The sequence below is a fragment of the Sylvia atricapilla genome, chromosome 4 (assembly GCF_009819655.1).
Source record: "Sylvia atricapilla isolate bSylAtr1 chromosome 4, bSylAtr1.pri, whole genome shotgun sequence".
NCBI lineage: Eukaryota > Metazoa > Chordata > Aves > Passeriformes > Sylviidae > Sylvia > Sylvia atricapilla.
Window position 1 is genome coordinate 70,390,869 of NC_089143.1, and position 16,275 is coordinate 70,407,143.

General features: G+C 43.3%; 1 protein-coding gene across 1 annotated transcript in view; it reads left to right on the forward strand.

Moving 5' to 3' along the window:
* Positions 1-16,275, forward strand: part of WRN (WRN RecQ like helicase) — a 29,539-nt gene that overhangs the window by 11,800 nt on the left and 1,464 nt on the right. The window contains exons 12-35 of the mRNA XM_066318339.1: positions 52-190; positions 950-1,025; positions 1,457-1,524; positions 1,694-1,802; positions 3,342-3,410; positions 3,922-4,004; positions 4,500-4,606; positions 5,306-5,493; positions 5,597-5,774; positions 6,325-6,506; positions 6,862-6,963; positions 7,328-7,420; positions 8,753-8,894; positions 9,664-9,834; positions 9,915-10,009; positions 10,292-10,367; positions 10,534-10,604; positions 11,742-11,820; positions 12,101-12,213; positions 12,396-12,510; positions 13,078-13,203; positions 14,085-14,247; positions 14,712-14,926; positions 16,036-16,107. Coding sequence (XP_066174436.1) covers positions 52-190; positions 950-1,025; positions 1,457-1,524; positions 1,694-1,802; positions 3,342-3,410; positions 3,922-4,004; positions 4,500-4,606; positions 5,306-5,493; positions 5,597-5,774; positions 6,325-6,506; positions 6,862-6,963; positions 7,328-7,420; positions 8,753-8,894; positions 9,664-9,834; positions 9,915-10,009; positions 10,292-10,367; positions 10,534-10,604; positions 11,742-11,820; positions 12,101-12,213; positions 12,396-12,510; positions 13,078-13,203; positions 14,085-14,247; positions 14,712-14,926; positions 16,036-16,107 — 2,832 coding nt within the window. The remainder of the gene's footprint in view (positions 1-51; positions 191-949; positions 1,026-1,456; positions 1,525-1,693; positions 1,803-3,341; positions 3,411-3,921; positions 4,005-4,499; positions 4,607-5,305; positions 5,494-5,596; positions 5,775-6,324; positions 6,507-6,861; positions 6,964-7,327; positions 7,421-8,752; positions 8,895-9,663; positions 9,835-9,914; positions 10,010-10,291; positions 10,368-10,533; positions 10,605-11,741; positions 11,821-12,100; positions 12,214-12,395; positions 12,511-13,077; positions 13,204-14,084; positions 14,248-14,711; positions 14,927-16,035; positions 16,108-16,275) is intronic.

The following is a 16,275-nucleotide window of genomic DNA, read 5'->3' on the forward strand; positions in this document are numbered from 1 at the left end:
TTATCTACCCTTCTGTGCTCCAGAATAACCTTTTTTCTCTTAATTTCTCAGTCTCTGAAAGATGTAGATGATTGTGAAGGAGCTTTACCTGAAGGAGAGTCCAGTAAAGCCCGGAAAACTCCCAACACAGAAGTGGATGTGGGACCAGATGGTGATGAAGGCATTGAGGAAGAGGAGGAGGAATATTTTGGTATGGTTTTTTAAAAATGTTTTTTTAGTGCATGATGAAATAAATTTTTAAAAGTCATTGGCTATGGAAGCAGCTGTGGAAGCACAGTGACTTTTAGGGGTTGGTTTCTCAAAGATGAAAGCTCACCTGGGGTTCTGGGGAACCCTGGACCATGTCAGGATGAAAATACAAAGGTGTGCTTGGCAAAAGAGAGTGAAGTTCCTCCATGATCAGCTGATGTCTGCTTCCTGGGAGTAAAACCAGTGTGACTTACTGTGGTTTACTTGCAGAGCCGAGGGACCTGCTCAGAACACAGCACAGGTGACGCCTTCCCTGTTTGCCTGTGCTCTTTTTCTGTTGCTGCTGCGTGGCAGAATTCTGAAGAAATTCTGCCTTGGGGGTGATTTTGACTTGCTTTGGGGTCGTCCCTTTGGAGAGAAATCAAGTGGGGAAAAGCAGCTGAAATGTGAGGAGAAACACACTTCGACTTGTTTGGATGAACCTGTTCCAGATGATGCATTACATTCCTATTGCTTTATCTCATTAATCAAGCCATATGTTCTCCTCCTCATGCAGGGTCTCTGAGGAGCCTCTTTGCTTTTTTAATCCTTCATTCTAGCCTGAAGATATCTGGAGTTTGATATCTCTTTTCACTGGAATTGCCCAAATTCTAACCCCTGGGCATCACGAACCATGAGCAGACTTTTGTTTGTGGAGACAGAGCTTTGTCTTTTTAAAACTTGATCCCAAATGAGTGTTTTCTCCTCTCTCCCACTAAAGATCCACTGCTGCCAGAACCTGGAGAAAGCCACATCATGTGTCTGAAGACCTATTTTGGGCATTCTTCATTTAAACCGTGAGTATGTCTATTAAAATGGATGCTCTGGGGTATGTGTTCCTGCCCTTCCTTCAACCTGGATGATGTTTTTATTACTGCTTGCTTGAGAAAATGGCAACAAACAAATCCAGGTCTTGTTCACACTCTCTTGTGTTGGAGACAGCTGATCCACAAACTCTGTGAAAACTGCAGGCATCATTTGTGATCTTCTGTGAGTGTCTGCATCAAGTGCTGCTTACCTGAGTCCTGTTAGAGATCCTCACTCTGGCACTTGTGGCCCTGCCTGCAGTACTTGGAGTGTCTGAGTGGCTGCAGTGTGCAAAGACAACACTCTGAGGCAGCCTTAAGGGTCCCTTTAACCTACAATTCAACAGAATATGCAGTTTCATATGATTTACTTGTTATCTGTGGTGGCAAAAAGCAAGTATTCCCCTTTGTTTAATTTAAAGGGTCCAGTGGAAAGTGATCAATTCTCTTTTGGAAGACAGAAGAGATAATCTTGTTGTCATGGCAACTGGTGAGTTACCAGGGCATCCTAAGAAACAATAAGAAGTCATTCCCTTTTGGGGGGAGAGTGGGAAAACAAACATGGCTTGTTTTTTTGGGCTCACCAAGGTGTTAGAGTTGTCTGTTGTAGCTGCCTAGAAAGCATACTGTCTCACTACTGCTTTTTTTCTCCCTCTCAGGCTATGGAAAAAGCTTGTGCTACCAGTTTCCTCCTGTTTACACTGGACACACAGGAGTTGTCATCTGCCCTCTTATCTCCCTGATGGAGGACCAGGTGCTGCAGTTGACGTAAGTGATGTGGCAGCAGTGACAGGCTTCTGCTGGATTCCCCATGGACTCACATGGATCCTGCCTGTGGCATTTCCCATTTGCAGCTTGGTGTACAGCAGGCTGCTTGTGAGTCAGCTGCAGGGTGTCTGTTTCTCAAGGAGCACACACAGCCTGTGTCAGCAGTCTCAGATCCCTGGATTTGCCACGTAGGTGAACCAGAGGCTGAGGTTGCAATGGATGCTGGTGAGAGGTTTCTGAAAGCACTTATTTCTGGATTCTGGAGGCCTTTTGTGCCCAGACTGAAGTGACGGGGGAGCTCTTTGAGGCTGTCAGACTCATGTCAAAGTTTGGTAGGGCTTCCTTTGGGTCTGAGGAGTGACATCTGAACCGAGTATAGCTGGAAGCTGTAGGCAATCCAGATCAAAGTTTTCGAGAGGAATGGTGTAGTAGGTCCCCTAACACCTGGCCTCTTCACTTCTTAAGAGATCTTAGGGGGGGGAACTTGTGGGTGACACCAAGTCACTCTGACATAAGCAGTTTTATGGTGTTGTCAAGATAAATCTCTGATTTTTTTAATGCCTGATAATGCTTTCTCCACATGCATTCACTTCCTATTATAAGAGCTATTCACTTCTGACACTTTTTCACTGAAGCTGTGGGACTCATGCTGAGTTGTCTAGTTCATTCCTGCCTTGTCCAACTTGGGAAGAACGAGTCTTTTGTGAAAGAGGGGATATGAAGATGTTTTGAAGTGAAGAACATTAATCACATGTGGCATTTTTTGCTGCACATCGTGGCTGTGTGCAGATGAATGGCTGGACAGCCTAAGCTCCTTGATTGTTACTCAGCAGGGTGTCTGTGTGTTCAGCTGCTCCTTTGACTTTTCCACTGTTTTCCTCAGGGGAAGGGGTTTATTCATTACCTTCCCAGTGGGTCATTCATTCTGAAGGCTGAGGAGACTGAGTTTCCACAAACTCAAAGTCTGTCTGTCAGTCTGGCTGCATTTTGGACTAAGCAGCTGTGGAAACCAAGGGCTCTGAGACAATGCAGCAAATCACCGAGTTAAGAGGTAAAAATATGAATCAATTGACCTGGTAATTGTTACGTCACTAAAAACCAGCCACCTGATTTAAAATTAGCAGATGCAGCATCAGTAGTTCACAAAAGATGGAATAAGGTAAAAAAGTGTGAGCTAGCAAGGCTTACATCCAAATGTGAGGAATTACAGCAGTGAATAGTTAAAGAAAATACATTTGGCATATTCTTTTGGATGTTTTATTTGTGAACTTGGGCAAGGAAAATGATCTTCCTTTCTCTGATTCCTGCTAATCCGGTATGCATCTTGTGGAGACAGCTGGAGGGGAAGTGGAAGAGCATTTGGGTGGCAGGAAGAGCCATGCACCACTCTTGCTTCTTCAAACAGTGTTTCACACAAAGGTGCTTGAAGAAAGTAGTCTCTGACCTCACAGCTTAAACTTCCTTTAGAAATGCTGGCACAAGCTGAAAGCTAAGGCTTGAAGAGCGAGTCTGTTCACGACTGCTTTTTTATTTCTGCAGAATGACAGGTATTCCAGCTTGTTTCCTTGGTTCAGCTCAGTCACAACAGGTCAAGGATTCCATCAGAGGGTGAGTTTTAGCCATGCTTTCTGGTACCCTGGGCTGTGACATAGGGGTGCTGAGGGGGTAGGATGTCTCCCTGCTCCATCCTCACTGAAACTCCTGCTTCTGGCCCAGCCCTGGGACCTGGCACTCAGGATTTTGTTTGCATTCACCCAGGCTGAGTGTGTGGGAGGCTACAGCCACCCTTCTGTGCCTGTTGGCTGGGGAGATGGAGCTTAGTGACTCAGCTGTGTTCTGATTTATACCTGATTTTAGTCAGGTTTTAGACCTCTATCTATCATCAACACAACAGTTTCTTCTTATTCTAAAGGCTGGCAAATCTGGTTTTCCTTTTCCTGTAATGACTTGCTTTCCTGTGCTTCTGGAATGTTTTCTATGGTCTTTATTTAATTCCTCTTGTTCCCCATCAGAAATCTGTTGTTCTCATATTGTTTTCAATGCAATCATGATTTTATTGAATTTAATTTTCTGGGGTCTTCTCTTCGATGTCAGTGGGGCTTTTTTTCTGGTCTTTCAGGGGTCAATACAGAGTCATATACATGACTCCAGAGTTTTGTTCAGGGAACTTAAATTTACTTCAGGACCTTGACCAAACTGTTGGTAAGTTGGAGACAAGACTGTGGGTGAGTTGCCAGATAGCTTAAATTGATAATTGTGTTTAAGCCTTTTTGGTAATTGAATTTTTTTTACCCATTGTTTCGTGAGAGTAGTGTCGCCATTTATTCCCGCTCATCACACAAGATCCTGTCACTGATGAAAAAAATCATATGTGTGTGTGTGTCTGAGACAATCAGGCCTTGTGTTACAATCCAGAGAATGCAGCAAATGACATCTGTAATTCTTATTTGTGACGATGATTGAGAAGCAGTGAGTGGGAAAAGGTCCTGTTGGAACTAGCTTGGGATTTTGATCCATGTGAGGGATGTTGGAGCTCAGATTATGGTGAGGGGAAGACTGTAAAAGCTCTTGGGCATTTTTTATGAAAGAGGACTTAAAGCTGGTGCAGCAGAAAGCATTCCAGGGATGAAAACTAAAGCACTGCTGGGGACTTCTCAGGAAAGCTGAAGCTTGCTGTGCTGGGGTTTTGTCTCCCAGGTATCACCCTCATAGCTGTGGATGAAGCTCACTGCATCTCTGAGTGGGGCCACGACTTCAGGAACTCCTTCAGAAGTTTAGGCTTGTTAAAGGAGACTCTGCCATCGGTGAGGTTTGGCTCTATTTGGTTTCTGATGCAAGAAAAGGGTTTTGTGTGATATTTTGGAAATGTCAGCCTTTTAATGTTGTGCTCTGGGTGTATTAACCCGACTGGTTTGGTGTATTAATCTGTCAGTGGTTTGGCTTGGTAGGTTTTTCCTAATGTTTAAACACCAGATATTCTGAACTTGGACTGCCAGAAACTTATGAAATTTAAATTGCTTTGGATCCCTGTGCTGAGGAAGATGATGTCTCTAAGCTTCTGGTTTAATATTGGAGGATTTTGTTTTACCTGACTTGAGTGGCTTGTAGGAGTGTGCCACTGATGTCTAGACACTCCTCAAGCACTTATTGGGTAAGCTCAAAAATTTGGACCTAAACTTAACATGCTTTTATTGGAAGTGTCATCCTATATTCCCTAAATTTAGCTAATTGCATCAGTGAATTACTGTGGACTCGTGGAACATACATTCACAATAAAACTTTGTGTTTCAAGTGTTCTGTTCCTGTCTGCTCTCTCAAGAGCTTCAGTCCAAAATGTTCAAGAAGCTCAATATTAACTATATTTTTCAAATGACTGAACTTATCCAATGATAAACACATTAAAGTGCCTGTTTAGGTTCTGTATCAGTAGACTCTTGAGGTTTTTGGTGTAAAGAATTATCAGTGAGAGGTCACGAATGCTAGTTATTCTGCATCTCTTTGAGGTCCCCATTATTGCTTTAACTGCAACTGCGAGTCCCTCAATTAGAGAGGACATAGTGAAATGCCTGAACCTGAGGGATCCTCAGGTCACCTGCACCAGTTTCGACAGACCTAACCTGTACCTGGAAGTTGGACAGCAAAGTGGAGACATCTGTAGGGATTTGAAGCAGTTCCTAACTAGGAAGGGAAGGTAAGGATTCAAGCCTGGTTTTGATCTCTCACATGAATTTTTTTACAGGCAGGTGGCTTTTTTTGTTCTGCATCTTTACTTGTTGTTGTTGTTATTATTTCAGCAGTTCTGTGTATGAGTTTGAGGGCCCCACTATTATCTACTGCCCTACAAGAAAGGCCACTGAGCAGGTGGTGTGTGCACTGAATAAACTCAACGTGGCCTGTGGTACCTACCATGCTGGGATGGGGAACAAGCAGAGGAGAGACACTCACCACCAGTTCATGAGGGATGAAATTCAGGTATGTAGGAAACAAAATTGCTTTGAGCCTATTTAGAATGGCAGAGGTTTTGGCAGAAAAAAATTTTGGATTATCAACCTGTGTTAGCCATGTCCTCTGTCTGCAATTCTGGGTGAAGAAATTGCTGGTCTGTGCTGACAGGAATGAGATTCCTGGCTTATCTTTTGAATTTCTCTAGTAATTCCCTTAAAAATCCATGGTATCCAAGGAAAATGGTGGTAGCTGGAACAAGATCACAACTTCTGTGAGCTGCTTCTTTCCTGGGCAGCAGAGATATCCTGGGACTTCTTGTCTTCCTTTTCATGATCTGTTTCATGCCTGTTGAGAACACCTACTCGAAAACACTCCTGCATTTGCCACAGCACATCATACTTCTCATGGTTATAATCCTACGGCTGTGCTCCGGACAAACTTAGCACTGTGGGCCTGAAGCTGTTGTGATTCAGGCTGAATTTTGAGCCTGTGGCAGCAGATTCCCACCAAGTGTGTGTGAACTAACCCAGGCATATCCTTTGGGCTGGCCTGAAGGCACGTGGCTCCTGTTTTGCAGTGCGTTGTGGCCACAGTGGCGTTTGGGATGGGCATCAACAAGGCCGATATCCGGCTGGTTATCCACTACGGCGCCCCGAAGGAGATGGAGTCCTACTACCAGGAGATGGGGAGAGCCGGGCGTGACGGGCTGCCCGCGGCCTGCCACGTCCTCTGGGCTCCAGCAGACCTGACCTGCAACAGGTAAAGCTCTGGAAACAGCCCTCCTCTCCCTCTTCAGGGCCTTTCGCCATGGGTGTCTGCAGTTTGGCTGCCTGTGGGCTTGGAAGAAGCTCTCTGTGTCTCTGTCTCTCTCCTGCTCTAGCCTCTTCAGGGTAATGTTTATAAGAATATGAATAAAGTGCTCTCCTGAGTATGCCTCATGCTCTGAAGATCAGCATGGTGGAGAAGCAGGCAGGCAGCTTGGGTCTGGTTTTAGCAGGATATTTTTTCCAGATCTTCCTAGTGAATTAGTGGGCATTGTCTGGCATATTTCATTTTTGGGACGGGGGAATAGTGGTCAGCATGCAAGGCTCTGCATTTTTTGCCTCTGTCTCAGACGCCTCCTGAACGAGATCCACAACGAGAATTTCCGGCTGTACAAGCTGAAGATGTTGGCAAAGATGGAGAAGTACCTGGTGTCCAATAGCTGCAGGAGGAAGTGAGTGCTGGAACCTATTTAGTGCTCTGTCACTGCAGGCAGCTTTGCTAAGTGCTGCTGGGACACGGGCACAGCTGGGGGTTGTAACCAGAAGGCATCTCAGGCTCACAATGTGTTCTTACAAGCACAGAACATTCTATTCTATATTAATAAGCACTATCAAAAGTACAACCTTCAGCACATTCATATGTTTCCTTGTTTGCTTTTTTTAAAAAAAGACTTTTTTCTTTAGAGGAATCAAGGCTAAATAATTGGTTCCCCAGTGAATTAATTAATGATGCTGATTTCAACTCCATTTTCTGCAATAAATTTCACGTGTAAATTCTTTGGTCTTTTATTGAATTCTTTTTGTTCCCTTGGGTAGAATCATCCTGTCTCATTTTGAAGACAGACAACTCCGAAAGGTTTCCTCTGGCATCATGGGCACAGAAGAATGCTGTGATAATTGCAGGTCTAGGTAAGCTTTCTTCCCTGAAGACTGATCCTAGAGGTTATGTTCTCTCAGACTGACTTACAAGGCAAATTATCTAAAAGAATTGACTTTCATGCATCTGATCTTGCAGCTGAGGTTTATTTTTGAACATCTCTCTAAACTTTTTCTAGTGAGTCGAGCAAACCATGATAAGCTCTAAGTCATGCTGTGGGAAAGCCTGGAAATGGAGCACGATCACAGTTCCTAAGATGGGTTTAGAGCAACACTCAGTGAAAAAAACTTCTATTCATCAGTTTAAGCCCTGTTAGGTAATTAGTCCCAAAAGACAGCACTTGCAAATGGTGTGTGGTACCAGGTGTCTAAGGCTAAATTGCCCCAGTGTCCAGGGAGCTGTTCTCCTGTGCTGACATGTGCTCTTTTAACCTTGCTAATAATCTTATGGATGTGCTGAGGGGGACTCAGGAGGCTGATAGTCACAGAGGTATGAGCAGAAAAACCTTTGTCACGTTTTTCTGTAGTTACAATAAAGCTTTCCCTGAAGTTACAGTAAAGCATTCCCTGCTCTCTTTTGCTGTTAGCCTGATGCTTTCTGATCCTAGGCAAGATGTTAGGTTGTGTTGCTTTCTGGAGAAATGTTACAAATTCATAGCTACTGGATTTCTATATGGCAAGGATTAGGATGCCTTTGCCTGACCTCTACTACAACTAAGTAAAAAAAGAATTTAAAAGACGATAATTTCCCTCTTTGTAGTCACCTTGCTGTGCTAATAAAGAGCCAGGTAGTAAATTTGTATTGCAGAACTAAAATCACTTGAAATAGTTAATTTTCATTTTTCGCCTTAGAAGTGATTTGTGCCAGTAATTTTTAGTGGGTTCTTTCAGTCAGTAAGAAATGCATTAACAAACTTTACATAGCTTTAATAGGATTACTCTTTACTCCTGGATTTTGTTTTTCCTTTCTGTTTTTAAAGAAGCAGAAAAAAGCTTTTAGTTATGCAGTTAAAGAAATGTTGTGCGTGCCCAAACCAATGCAAATATTTAAATACTGGATTGAGAAGATTGCTGAGACTATGTTCTTAATAACAGGTGTTGTGGAGAACTTACTGTTGGGTTGGGCAACTGTCTGAGAAGTTACAATGATAGAAACATAAATGTGTCTTGAACTTACATTGATATAAGTAATTAAACGTGTTTAAATGTACAGAACTAGGGCTGACATTAGAGACTAAGTACAAATGAATCGCTTGTGGTTATTTCATTTACTTATTTCATTAATCGCTGGGTTGATAACATCTGGAGCAAGGAGAGGGGACTAGATTTGTTTGTGTTAAATTTGGCTTCCCTTGTGCCTTTCAGTGGCTCCTGCCTTGCAGCCCCCAGTGACTTTGATGGTGGATTGCAGGACTTTGGGAAGCAAGCACACCTGCTGCTGTCTGCAGTGTGTGCCCTGGATGAGAAGTTTGGGACCAGAATGCCAATTCTGCTTCTCCGAGGGTCTGTAAGTGATGGTGCAACTCCCTGTGTGTGTTCTGTGGGGAGGGGCTGTGGCAGTGTCCCTTTTCACTGATCTGTTAATCCACACATGGATATGCATTCCTGTCAATGTGTGTATACCTTTTTTCTTGGAGAGGTGGATGTTTGTGTAGAGAGGTAGTCTTGACTTTGAGAGGCTGCTCAGCTCCACTCCCTGTGCAACAAGCAAGATGATTGTCCTCCAATTTTTTATGAAAATGTCATTTTGATTATCTTGAAAGGAACAGCCTTTTCAGAATGAAGGATAAACATCTTGGCTCAATTAGCTGGCTTATGTTTGAATAAACCAAAGGATAGCTTGCATTGCAGGTTTGTGGTGCTGTCTGACTTGAAATACTGAAGTAAGAAATAGGTTACCAGAATGAACATAAATTAATTTCTAGACACCTTTAATTTTAATTGTTTTGAAATACTAAGCAAGAAAACTCACTGGAAATAAATTAGAATAAGAACAAAATACTTCTTATGTTTACAAAATGAGAAAAGGAATGACCTGTAGTACTTGATGAAACTGGGTGAATTACGTTCTTTGTTTATCCTTTTAGTGAAGTTAAACTGCTGATTGTCACACAAGTGTACCTAGGGAAAAAGTAACTTGTCATGCCCTTGGCAGGAAGTAGATTAGGAGTGGAATAGGTTAGAGGAGGCTCCTCAGACTTTGGTTTACTGATTGTACTTGAAGCTTCCCTGTGCCAGGAGTGGACAAATCTGACAGATTCTTTCAAAACTTCCAGTGCTCTCAACGCTTGCCAGACCGGTACCAGAGGCATCCACTCTTCGGCTGTGGAAAAGAGTGGCCAGAGAACTGGTGGAAACTGCTTTGCCAGCAGCTGATCATGGAAGGGTTCCTCAAAGAAGTCTCATCCCGGAACAAGTTTGCAACCATTTGTGTGCTCACCCAAAAGGTACTTCTGATAGTGAAATGACCCGTTGCGAGCGCCTCCTCAGTAATCCACAGCTAAGCCACGGGGTTTATTTCTTTCAGGGTAGAAATTGGCTGTCAGAAGCTGGATCTGCCTCAAATCCAAGTCTTCTATTACAGTCCAGTGAAGACCTTAATCTGCAGAGATCTTCTACCAGGTAGTTGTAGCTCCTGTTCTCTTAAATGCTTCTTTACTAACATCAGATCTGTCTCTGAAACCTGCTTTTGGAGAAGGCAGGGTTGAACAGGAGGAGGCTTTGAGATCCTCAATGCTCTGGGTTTTTCTCATGAAGAATGGTGATTCTAATAATTAATCAATAACTTGATTTTCCAAATGCATCCCTGTACCAACTTGAAATTGGTTTACATAGCAAAACGTTATTTTTTGAAGGGCAGTGTCACTGTACAATGGAATTAAGATATAATTAATTTCATTACAGCAGCAAGCGTTCACCTGTGCTCTCCAGGCAGCGCTCCCCAGGCACAAAAGGAACAACACAGTCACCAGGCAAGCAGGTCCGTACCAGTACAGCCCTCCTGCAGTGTGATCCATCCCTGCTCAGGTTAAAAAAAAACCAACCCAACTTGGAAACACACCACAAATTAATGTTGTTTTATCGACAGCAAACTCAGTGAAAAGATGGTAAATCAGCATTTGTCTTGTTCTTCTGGTTTTTTATAGATGTCTCTATATGAGATGTTCTATTGCAGAAACGGTAAAACTCCTCCAAGAAGCACTAACATGCCTAACAGGTACAGTAATTGAAATTAAAACAGATTTGCCTAATTTTGTCTGTGTTAATGGGGATACTGCTTGTCGGGTGGTCGTTAAAATGAGCATTTTTCCTGTGAAATGGGTGTGGAAATATTTAATGCATTAAAAAAAGACAGGTGCCTAAAACTTGCTGTACACTGCATTATATTTCAAAATATATTGTATTTACAAGGTTTCACAGTTAACATCAGGGAGCATGGAGTGCTCTGCCTTTCCACACTGGTCTGGAGAAGACGAAGACCAACTCGAGGCTCCCTCAGGTCAAAAGAAATCAAATAACCTCTTGCAAAAAGCAGACCAAGTAATTTGTTTTCATGGCTCATATGCTGCTTCAGATTAAATGCACCTTGTATTTCTAAGTGGATTCCTTTTTCAGGCCACCATTCTGGTGCTGGCAGATGACAGGCTGTCATCTCTATCTCTCTGAGGCTCTATCACTTAAGTGAATAGTTGCCACTGCAGCCATGTGAAGTCAGATTATTTTAGGAGCAGTTAAAATCCAAATCAAGTTATTTTGCACTGTGCTTAGGAAAGGAGGCTCTTAGTCTGACTTGTGTGCTACCAGATATTGCAGTGTAATCATGGCAGTCCAGTCAAGGGTAAGTGTCCCTGAGCCCACAGACTGGGAGCTGTGCGAATTCCCCTCACAGCACAGCAGCTGTGTCCCTGTCACTGATGGTTTTAAGGTGATTAGTGTTGTTTGCCAGGATTAATGTTCTCGCCACGGGCAATAATGAAAGGTGGGATGTCACGGGACAAGTGACTGTTGGAGCTTGTTTTTGTTCAACATATGGGAATCCAGCATTGAGAGATCTTGCTGAGTTGGCTTGGTTGTTTTCCACCCAGACTCCCACAGATATTATTTCATCTGCTTGAGCTTTGTGCAATAACAGACTGTTTTTAGGTTCCAGGACCAGATCTGAGAAATTGTGACATTAAGGATACTGCTGGTTGTATCCCAACCATCTCCAGTCCTGCCTGGGGGCAGAGCTGGCGTGAGGTGCTATTGGAGCTGACAAAATAAGTTGGGCTGCTGCTCTCCCACAGCCTTGAACCAAGTCCCTGAATAAACTGATCTAAAGCAAGGCTTGCTTCACACTTGATTTTTTTGTTAGTGTTTCAGGGCGCTCACCACTGAAATCTCCTTTGAAGCCCCAAGCACCAGGTGTTTCATCCCGAGAAAAAGAGCTAGAGGTAAGCTTTTCTGGGATAGGGAGGATATCTCTGAATTGCAGTCAGCCTGCAAACCACAGATGCTTTCTGTGTTTGGGTGGCTGGCTCGGGCAGCTCTTAAAATTACTGAATTGTTTTGAACAGAAGTCCCAGAATAGGACTGAAATACACGAGGAGGGATTAGTGGATTGCAGGGGTTTTGTGTATTAGTGGAAAGATTGTGGAGGTGATAACTTTTGCTCTTGTAACAGTTATACCCATGAGTGATGTAGAGCTGAGAATTTGCCTCCTTCCTTCCTAGACTGCTCTGTATGGCAAGCTGCTGACTGCTAGACAGAAGGTGGCTAATGAGAAGGAAATTCCTCCAGCTGTCTTGGCAACCAATAAGATCCTGGTGGAGATGGCCCAGATAAGGTAAAGCCGGCATGCAGACATGTTGTACAAACTGGGGAGCTTGCAAGCCAAGTCACAGATCCTTTTCCTGTTTCTGTTGGGAGAGTGGAGCCATCTGAAGTGCCTCCCCCAGTTACTAAAAGGCATTAGGCACCAGTATTTGGGGAATGTCTAATGTTGTTGCATTCTTCATCCTAAACTAGGCCTACGAGCATTGAGAACCTGAAGAAAATAGATGGTGTTTCTGAAGCCAAGTCCACCATGTTGATGCCTCTCCTGGCTGAAATTAAGGACTTCTGCCAAGTAAATGGTTTGCAGGTATGATGAACTCAAGTGTCTTTTCCTTGGCAGGAGCCTTAAGGATGGGATTTATTCTGCATCTATTGGACTTCGTGGAGTTGTCTTTCTGTTTCACTAAAAAATACTTTGATGTAGCAATGGGAACCAAAAGCATGCCTTGTTTTAGTTGTTTTGGGGTCTGTGTTGGGAAAGTTTAGCTCAAATGGAGAAGTTTCCCAATGCAGACTGAATGCCACAGTTTGTTCTGATGGAGTAGTTTCACATGGCATGAGGAAGACCTAAGATATGTGTTGGCCTGGGCACTTTGTTCTGACTGGTTTTCTTGTCCAAGTTCCTTCGATGATGCCATGCTGGTTTTAGTAAGATGGGAACATGTGGGTGTCCATCTGGATTCTCTCCTTGCTTTAGTTTCCCCTCCCTTCTTTACTTTTATTTTAAGAACATGGAGTTGGGGTCAAAACCAACCTCCAGAGACATGAATGATTCTGTTAGTGTTACTTTGTCAGATAACTTCAGATAATGGGAGGGTGATCCATTGGTTGTCAATGGGATACAGTTAATTTAATTCTGCTTTATCTCTTTTAGACCGACACATTCCCCACTTCTGAATCTAAGGTTCAGAAAGAAGCATCTCCCTGGAAGCGTGCTAGAGCCCTTTCTCCCTCAGAGGAGGTCACATATATCCTGTTTCAAAAGAAAAATTACTCTCTGGTAAGCTCTTGACTGTGGAGGCTTTTGCTTTGCTGAAAACTGACAGCAGGGATGCTTTGTCTAGAGGAGGGAGGTGTGCAAGTTCTCTTAGATCCTCTGCACAATGCTGGATAGGGTGCTTTAAAACTCTGAGGCAGTACCTTTCCTGGGAAATGGCAGATCCTTTGACTTACCTCTGAAGTAGTGGCATGGAAAACTGAGGTGGGATACAGTGAGTTTTTAATTCCACAGTAAGAGACTCATGTTGCTTTTGCTTTTGCTTTGCCGCTCCCAAGAGTATGGGTTAGGTGGTCCCCAAGTTAAAAGTATACCTAAGGATGAATTAACAAGAAATAGTTGTATGGTTATTAATGGGCAACTTGATGCTCTGTATCCACTAATCCTGATAATATGGACAATGTGTGTATTCCTTGTGGAGAAACTAATAGAAACTTGAAACAGGCTTTTTTGAAGAGTACAAGATTCTAGTTGTAAATCTGTCCTTGAGAAAATCAAGTTGGAGTCAATCACATCTGAGATGCTTTTCTTCAAGGCAAATGTTTTAAGAGGAGAATTCATCCAACATGTGAAAATGAGGGGGCATTTGTTTCGGTGCTGTTATCCATGTTCTGCATGGATGTTCTGTATTATGTTGGCCCCTGAGAGGTCAGGTGCACCACAGCTCCTTCATCTCAGCTAAGTTCAGGGTGAGATGTTGCACTCAAGCCTTGAAGTTTTGAGAGAGAAACAACACTTGACAAGCTGGAAAAGAAATGAGATAGCTACTAGGAATAATGCAGTGTTTTGGGGAGCTTTGTTGCTGCTGTGTGCCGGTGTCTCTGGATTGTATTTTAGAAATGACACTTCTTCCATGGGAATCCCTTGTGCCTTTGTTTCCCCAGAGGGCCATAAGTGAGTGCAGATCTCTGCCCGTGGCCGTGGTGGGGACTCACCTGTGCCAGGCCCTGAGAGCTGGCTACCCCGTGAGCCTGGAGCGGGCGGGTTTGACTCCTGCCGTTCAGCAGGTCATTGGGGACGTTATCCACAGCCCTCCCGTTAACTCTGGTAAGTGCTGCTGCCCTCACAAGAACCTCCTCGTGCCCAGCAGAGCCCATCAGTCCTGGAAGGCTGGGGCAGTGCCAGGGTCACTGCTTTCCCTTCAGGGTTCAATTGGAAAACAGCTCTATCATGGTCCGTAACAGCGGGGCAGACCTTTACAAATCCTTGTACTCGGTTGTATGGAAATGATTGAGATGTCCCTCTTAAATCTGTATTTACTTAAATGTTTCTGGAATAAAACATCAGCCTGACAATGTATTCCTGTAAGTACTGGCATCCTCAGAAAACACACTGGAAATTTATCACGTGAGCTTACAGGTCAAACCCACACATTTTTATCTTCTTACCTTTTCTATGCCTTGATCCATCCTGTGCTTTAATGAGGTGCAACGAATGTATTTTACAATATAAGAAAACTGCATCAGGAGCCAGAAGCTTAAATGATTAATATTGTATTTATATTTTTCCAGACACTACCAAAATTCAACAAATTAGGAAACTCACTCCTGCAAATATTGAGCTGTATCTGATCAAGATGATGATTGCACTACTGGAGAAAGAGGATAGAAATAAATCTCAGGATGGCTTAGGTATCAAAAGAAGATTGGTGTGGCCTGAAGGACAGCAGGAAAAAAGAGGAGCAGATCAAGCAAGCAGGGAAGGTGCCTTAGGGAATAAAACACAGGTGAGTAAAAGAAGGTTATAAAACTTCTGTTTGTAAAATCATGTTTTCTTTGTAGGAACAGACTAACAGAATGTTGTTGGTGTTTCTGTCAGTGTTCAGGGTCTCAACTTCCCAATCCATCTCTCCCTCAGTTTTGAGTAGAACTGCCTCCTCCTCAGAGGAATGCTCAGAGCAGAAACTGTGGGTTCTTTTGGGATAAGTATTGACCTAGGAAGAGGTCAGACCTGTGCAGCTTAGCTGTGATTTGTTACACACATTACAAGTTCTTCCTTGTATGAAAACTTGGATATGCTTGTTCTTTCATAGCAACCAAATCCGGGTTGTGCCCTTGCTATGTTTCTGTGCATTGGGACCTAACAACCAACCTGATGTGGGAAAAGAGATCCTCCTACTATGCAGGAAGGTTAAGAGGATGAAAAAGCCAGAGGCAATTGCAGCCAGTCTTAGTCTTTGTCTGCCTTTATTGCTTGAAACTGTTGGGCACAGCCTGATAACAAGTGTCTCCTGGAGGACAGATCTTGGGAAATAAGGAGCTCGCTCTTGCTGTTTGAGAAAATCCAGGGTAGTCTGAGCCCTCTGCTCGCCTCTGTGACCTAGTTCAGCACCTTGTGCAAAGGACACCCTGCCCTGAGTGACACCTGCTGGGAATGGTAAAAAGAAATACCATACCCCAAATCCTGCTACCTCTGCTGGGATTTCATGTCTGTTCCTTACAGAGCTTTGGGCTGATTTCTTAAACACCAGCCCAAACAATTTCTCAAGCATTGCCACACAGATTTTCATGCTTTCCTGAGTGCTGTTTTGTTTCTACAATATCTGTGCCAGTGGATTCTTTTTCCTGCATTTGGCCTCCTGACAGTCCAATTGTCTGAGCACTGGTCGCACTTCTCCCTGCTTCTTTTAGCTCCTGGAGCTTATAGTGGGAGCAACATGCTATTAGTAATCAAATTAATATAATCTAAAGGAACAGATGCAAATCCAAACAGTCTTTATTTACCTTTCCTTCAGAAGATGCCCTGGTTCTAATAATTCTCTGTAGCTAGCAATTTTAAATCTCTTAATGGATATTATTGGATTTCAATGGCCTGACATTGCTGCTGCTTTTACAGGGTAATGGGATCAATCCAGCATCCAAGGAAGGCGCAGAGAAAACACATCTGCATGTGATGCCTTTGGCTTCGGTAAACAGATGTTCTTACTCTAATAAAGCATGTGGTAAACTTGCCATTAGTGAGAATTTTGGTAACACAGGGATGTGTAGCTGATGCAAAAATGTCAGCATGACTGTTGCAACTTATGACCAGCAGGATGATATAAAAAACATGAGTTTTTTTACTGTGCTGTTTTTA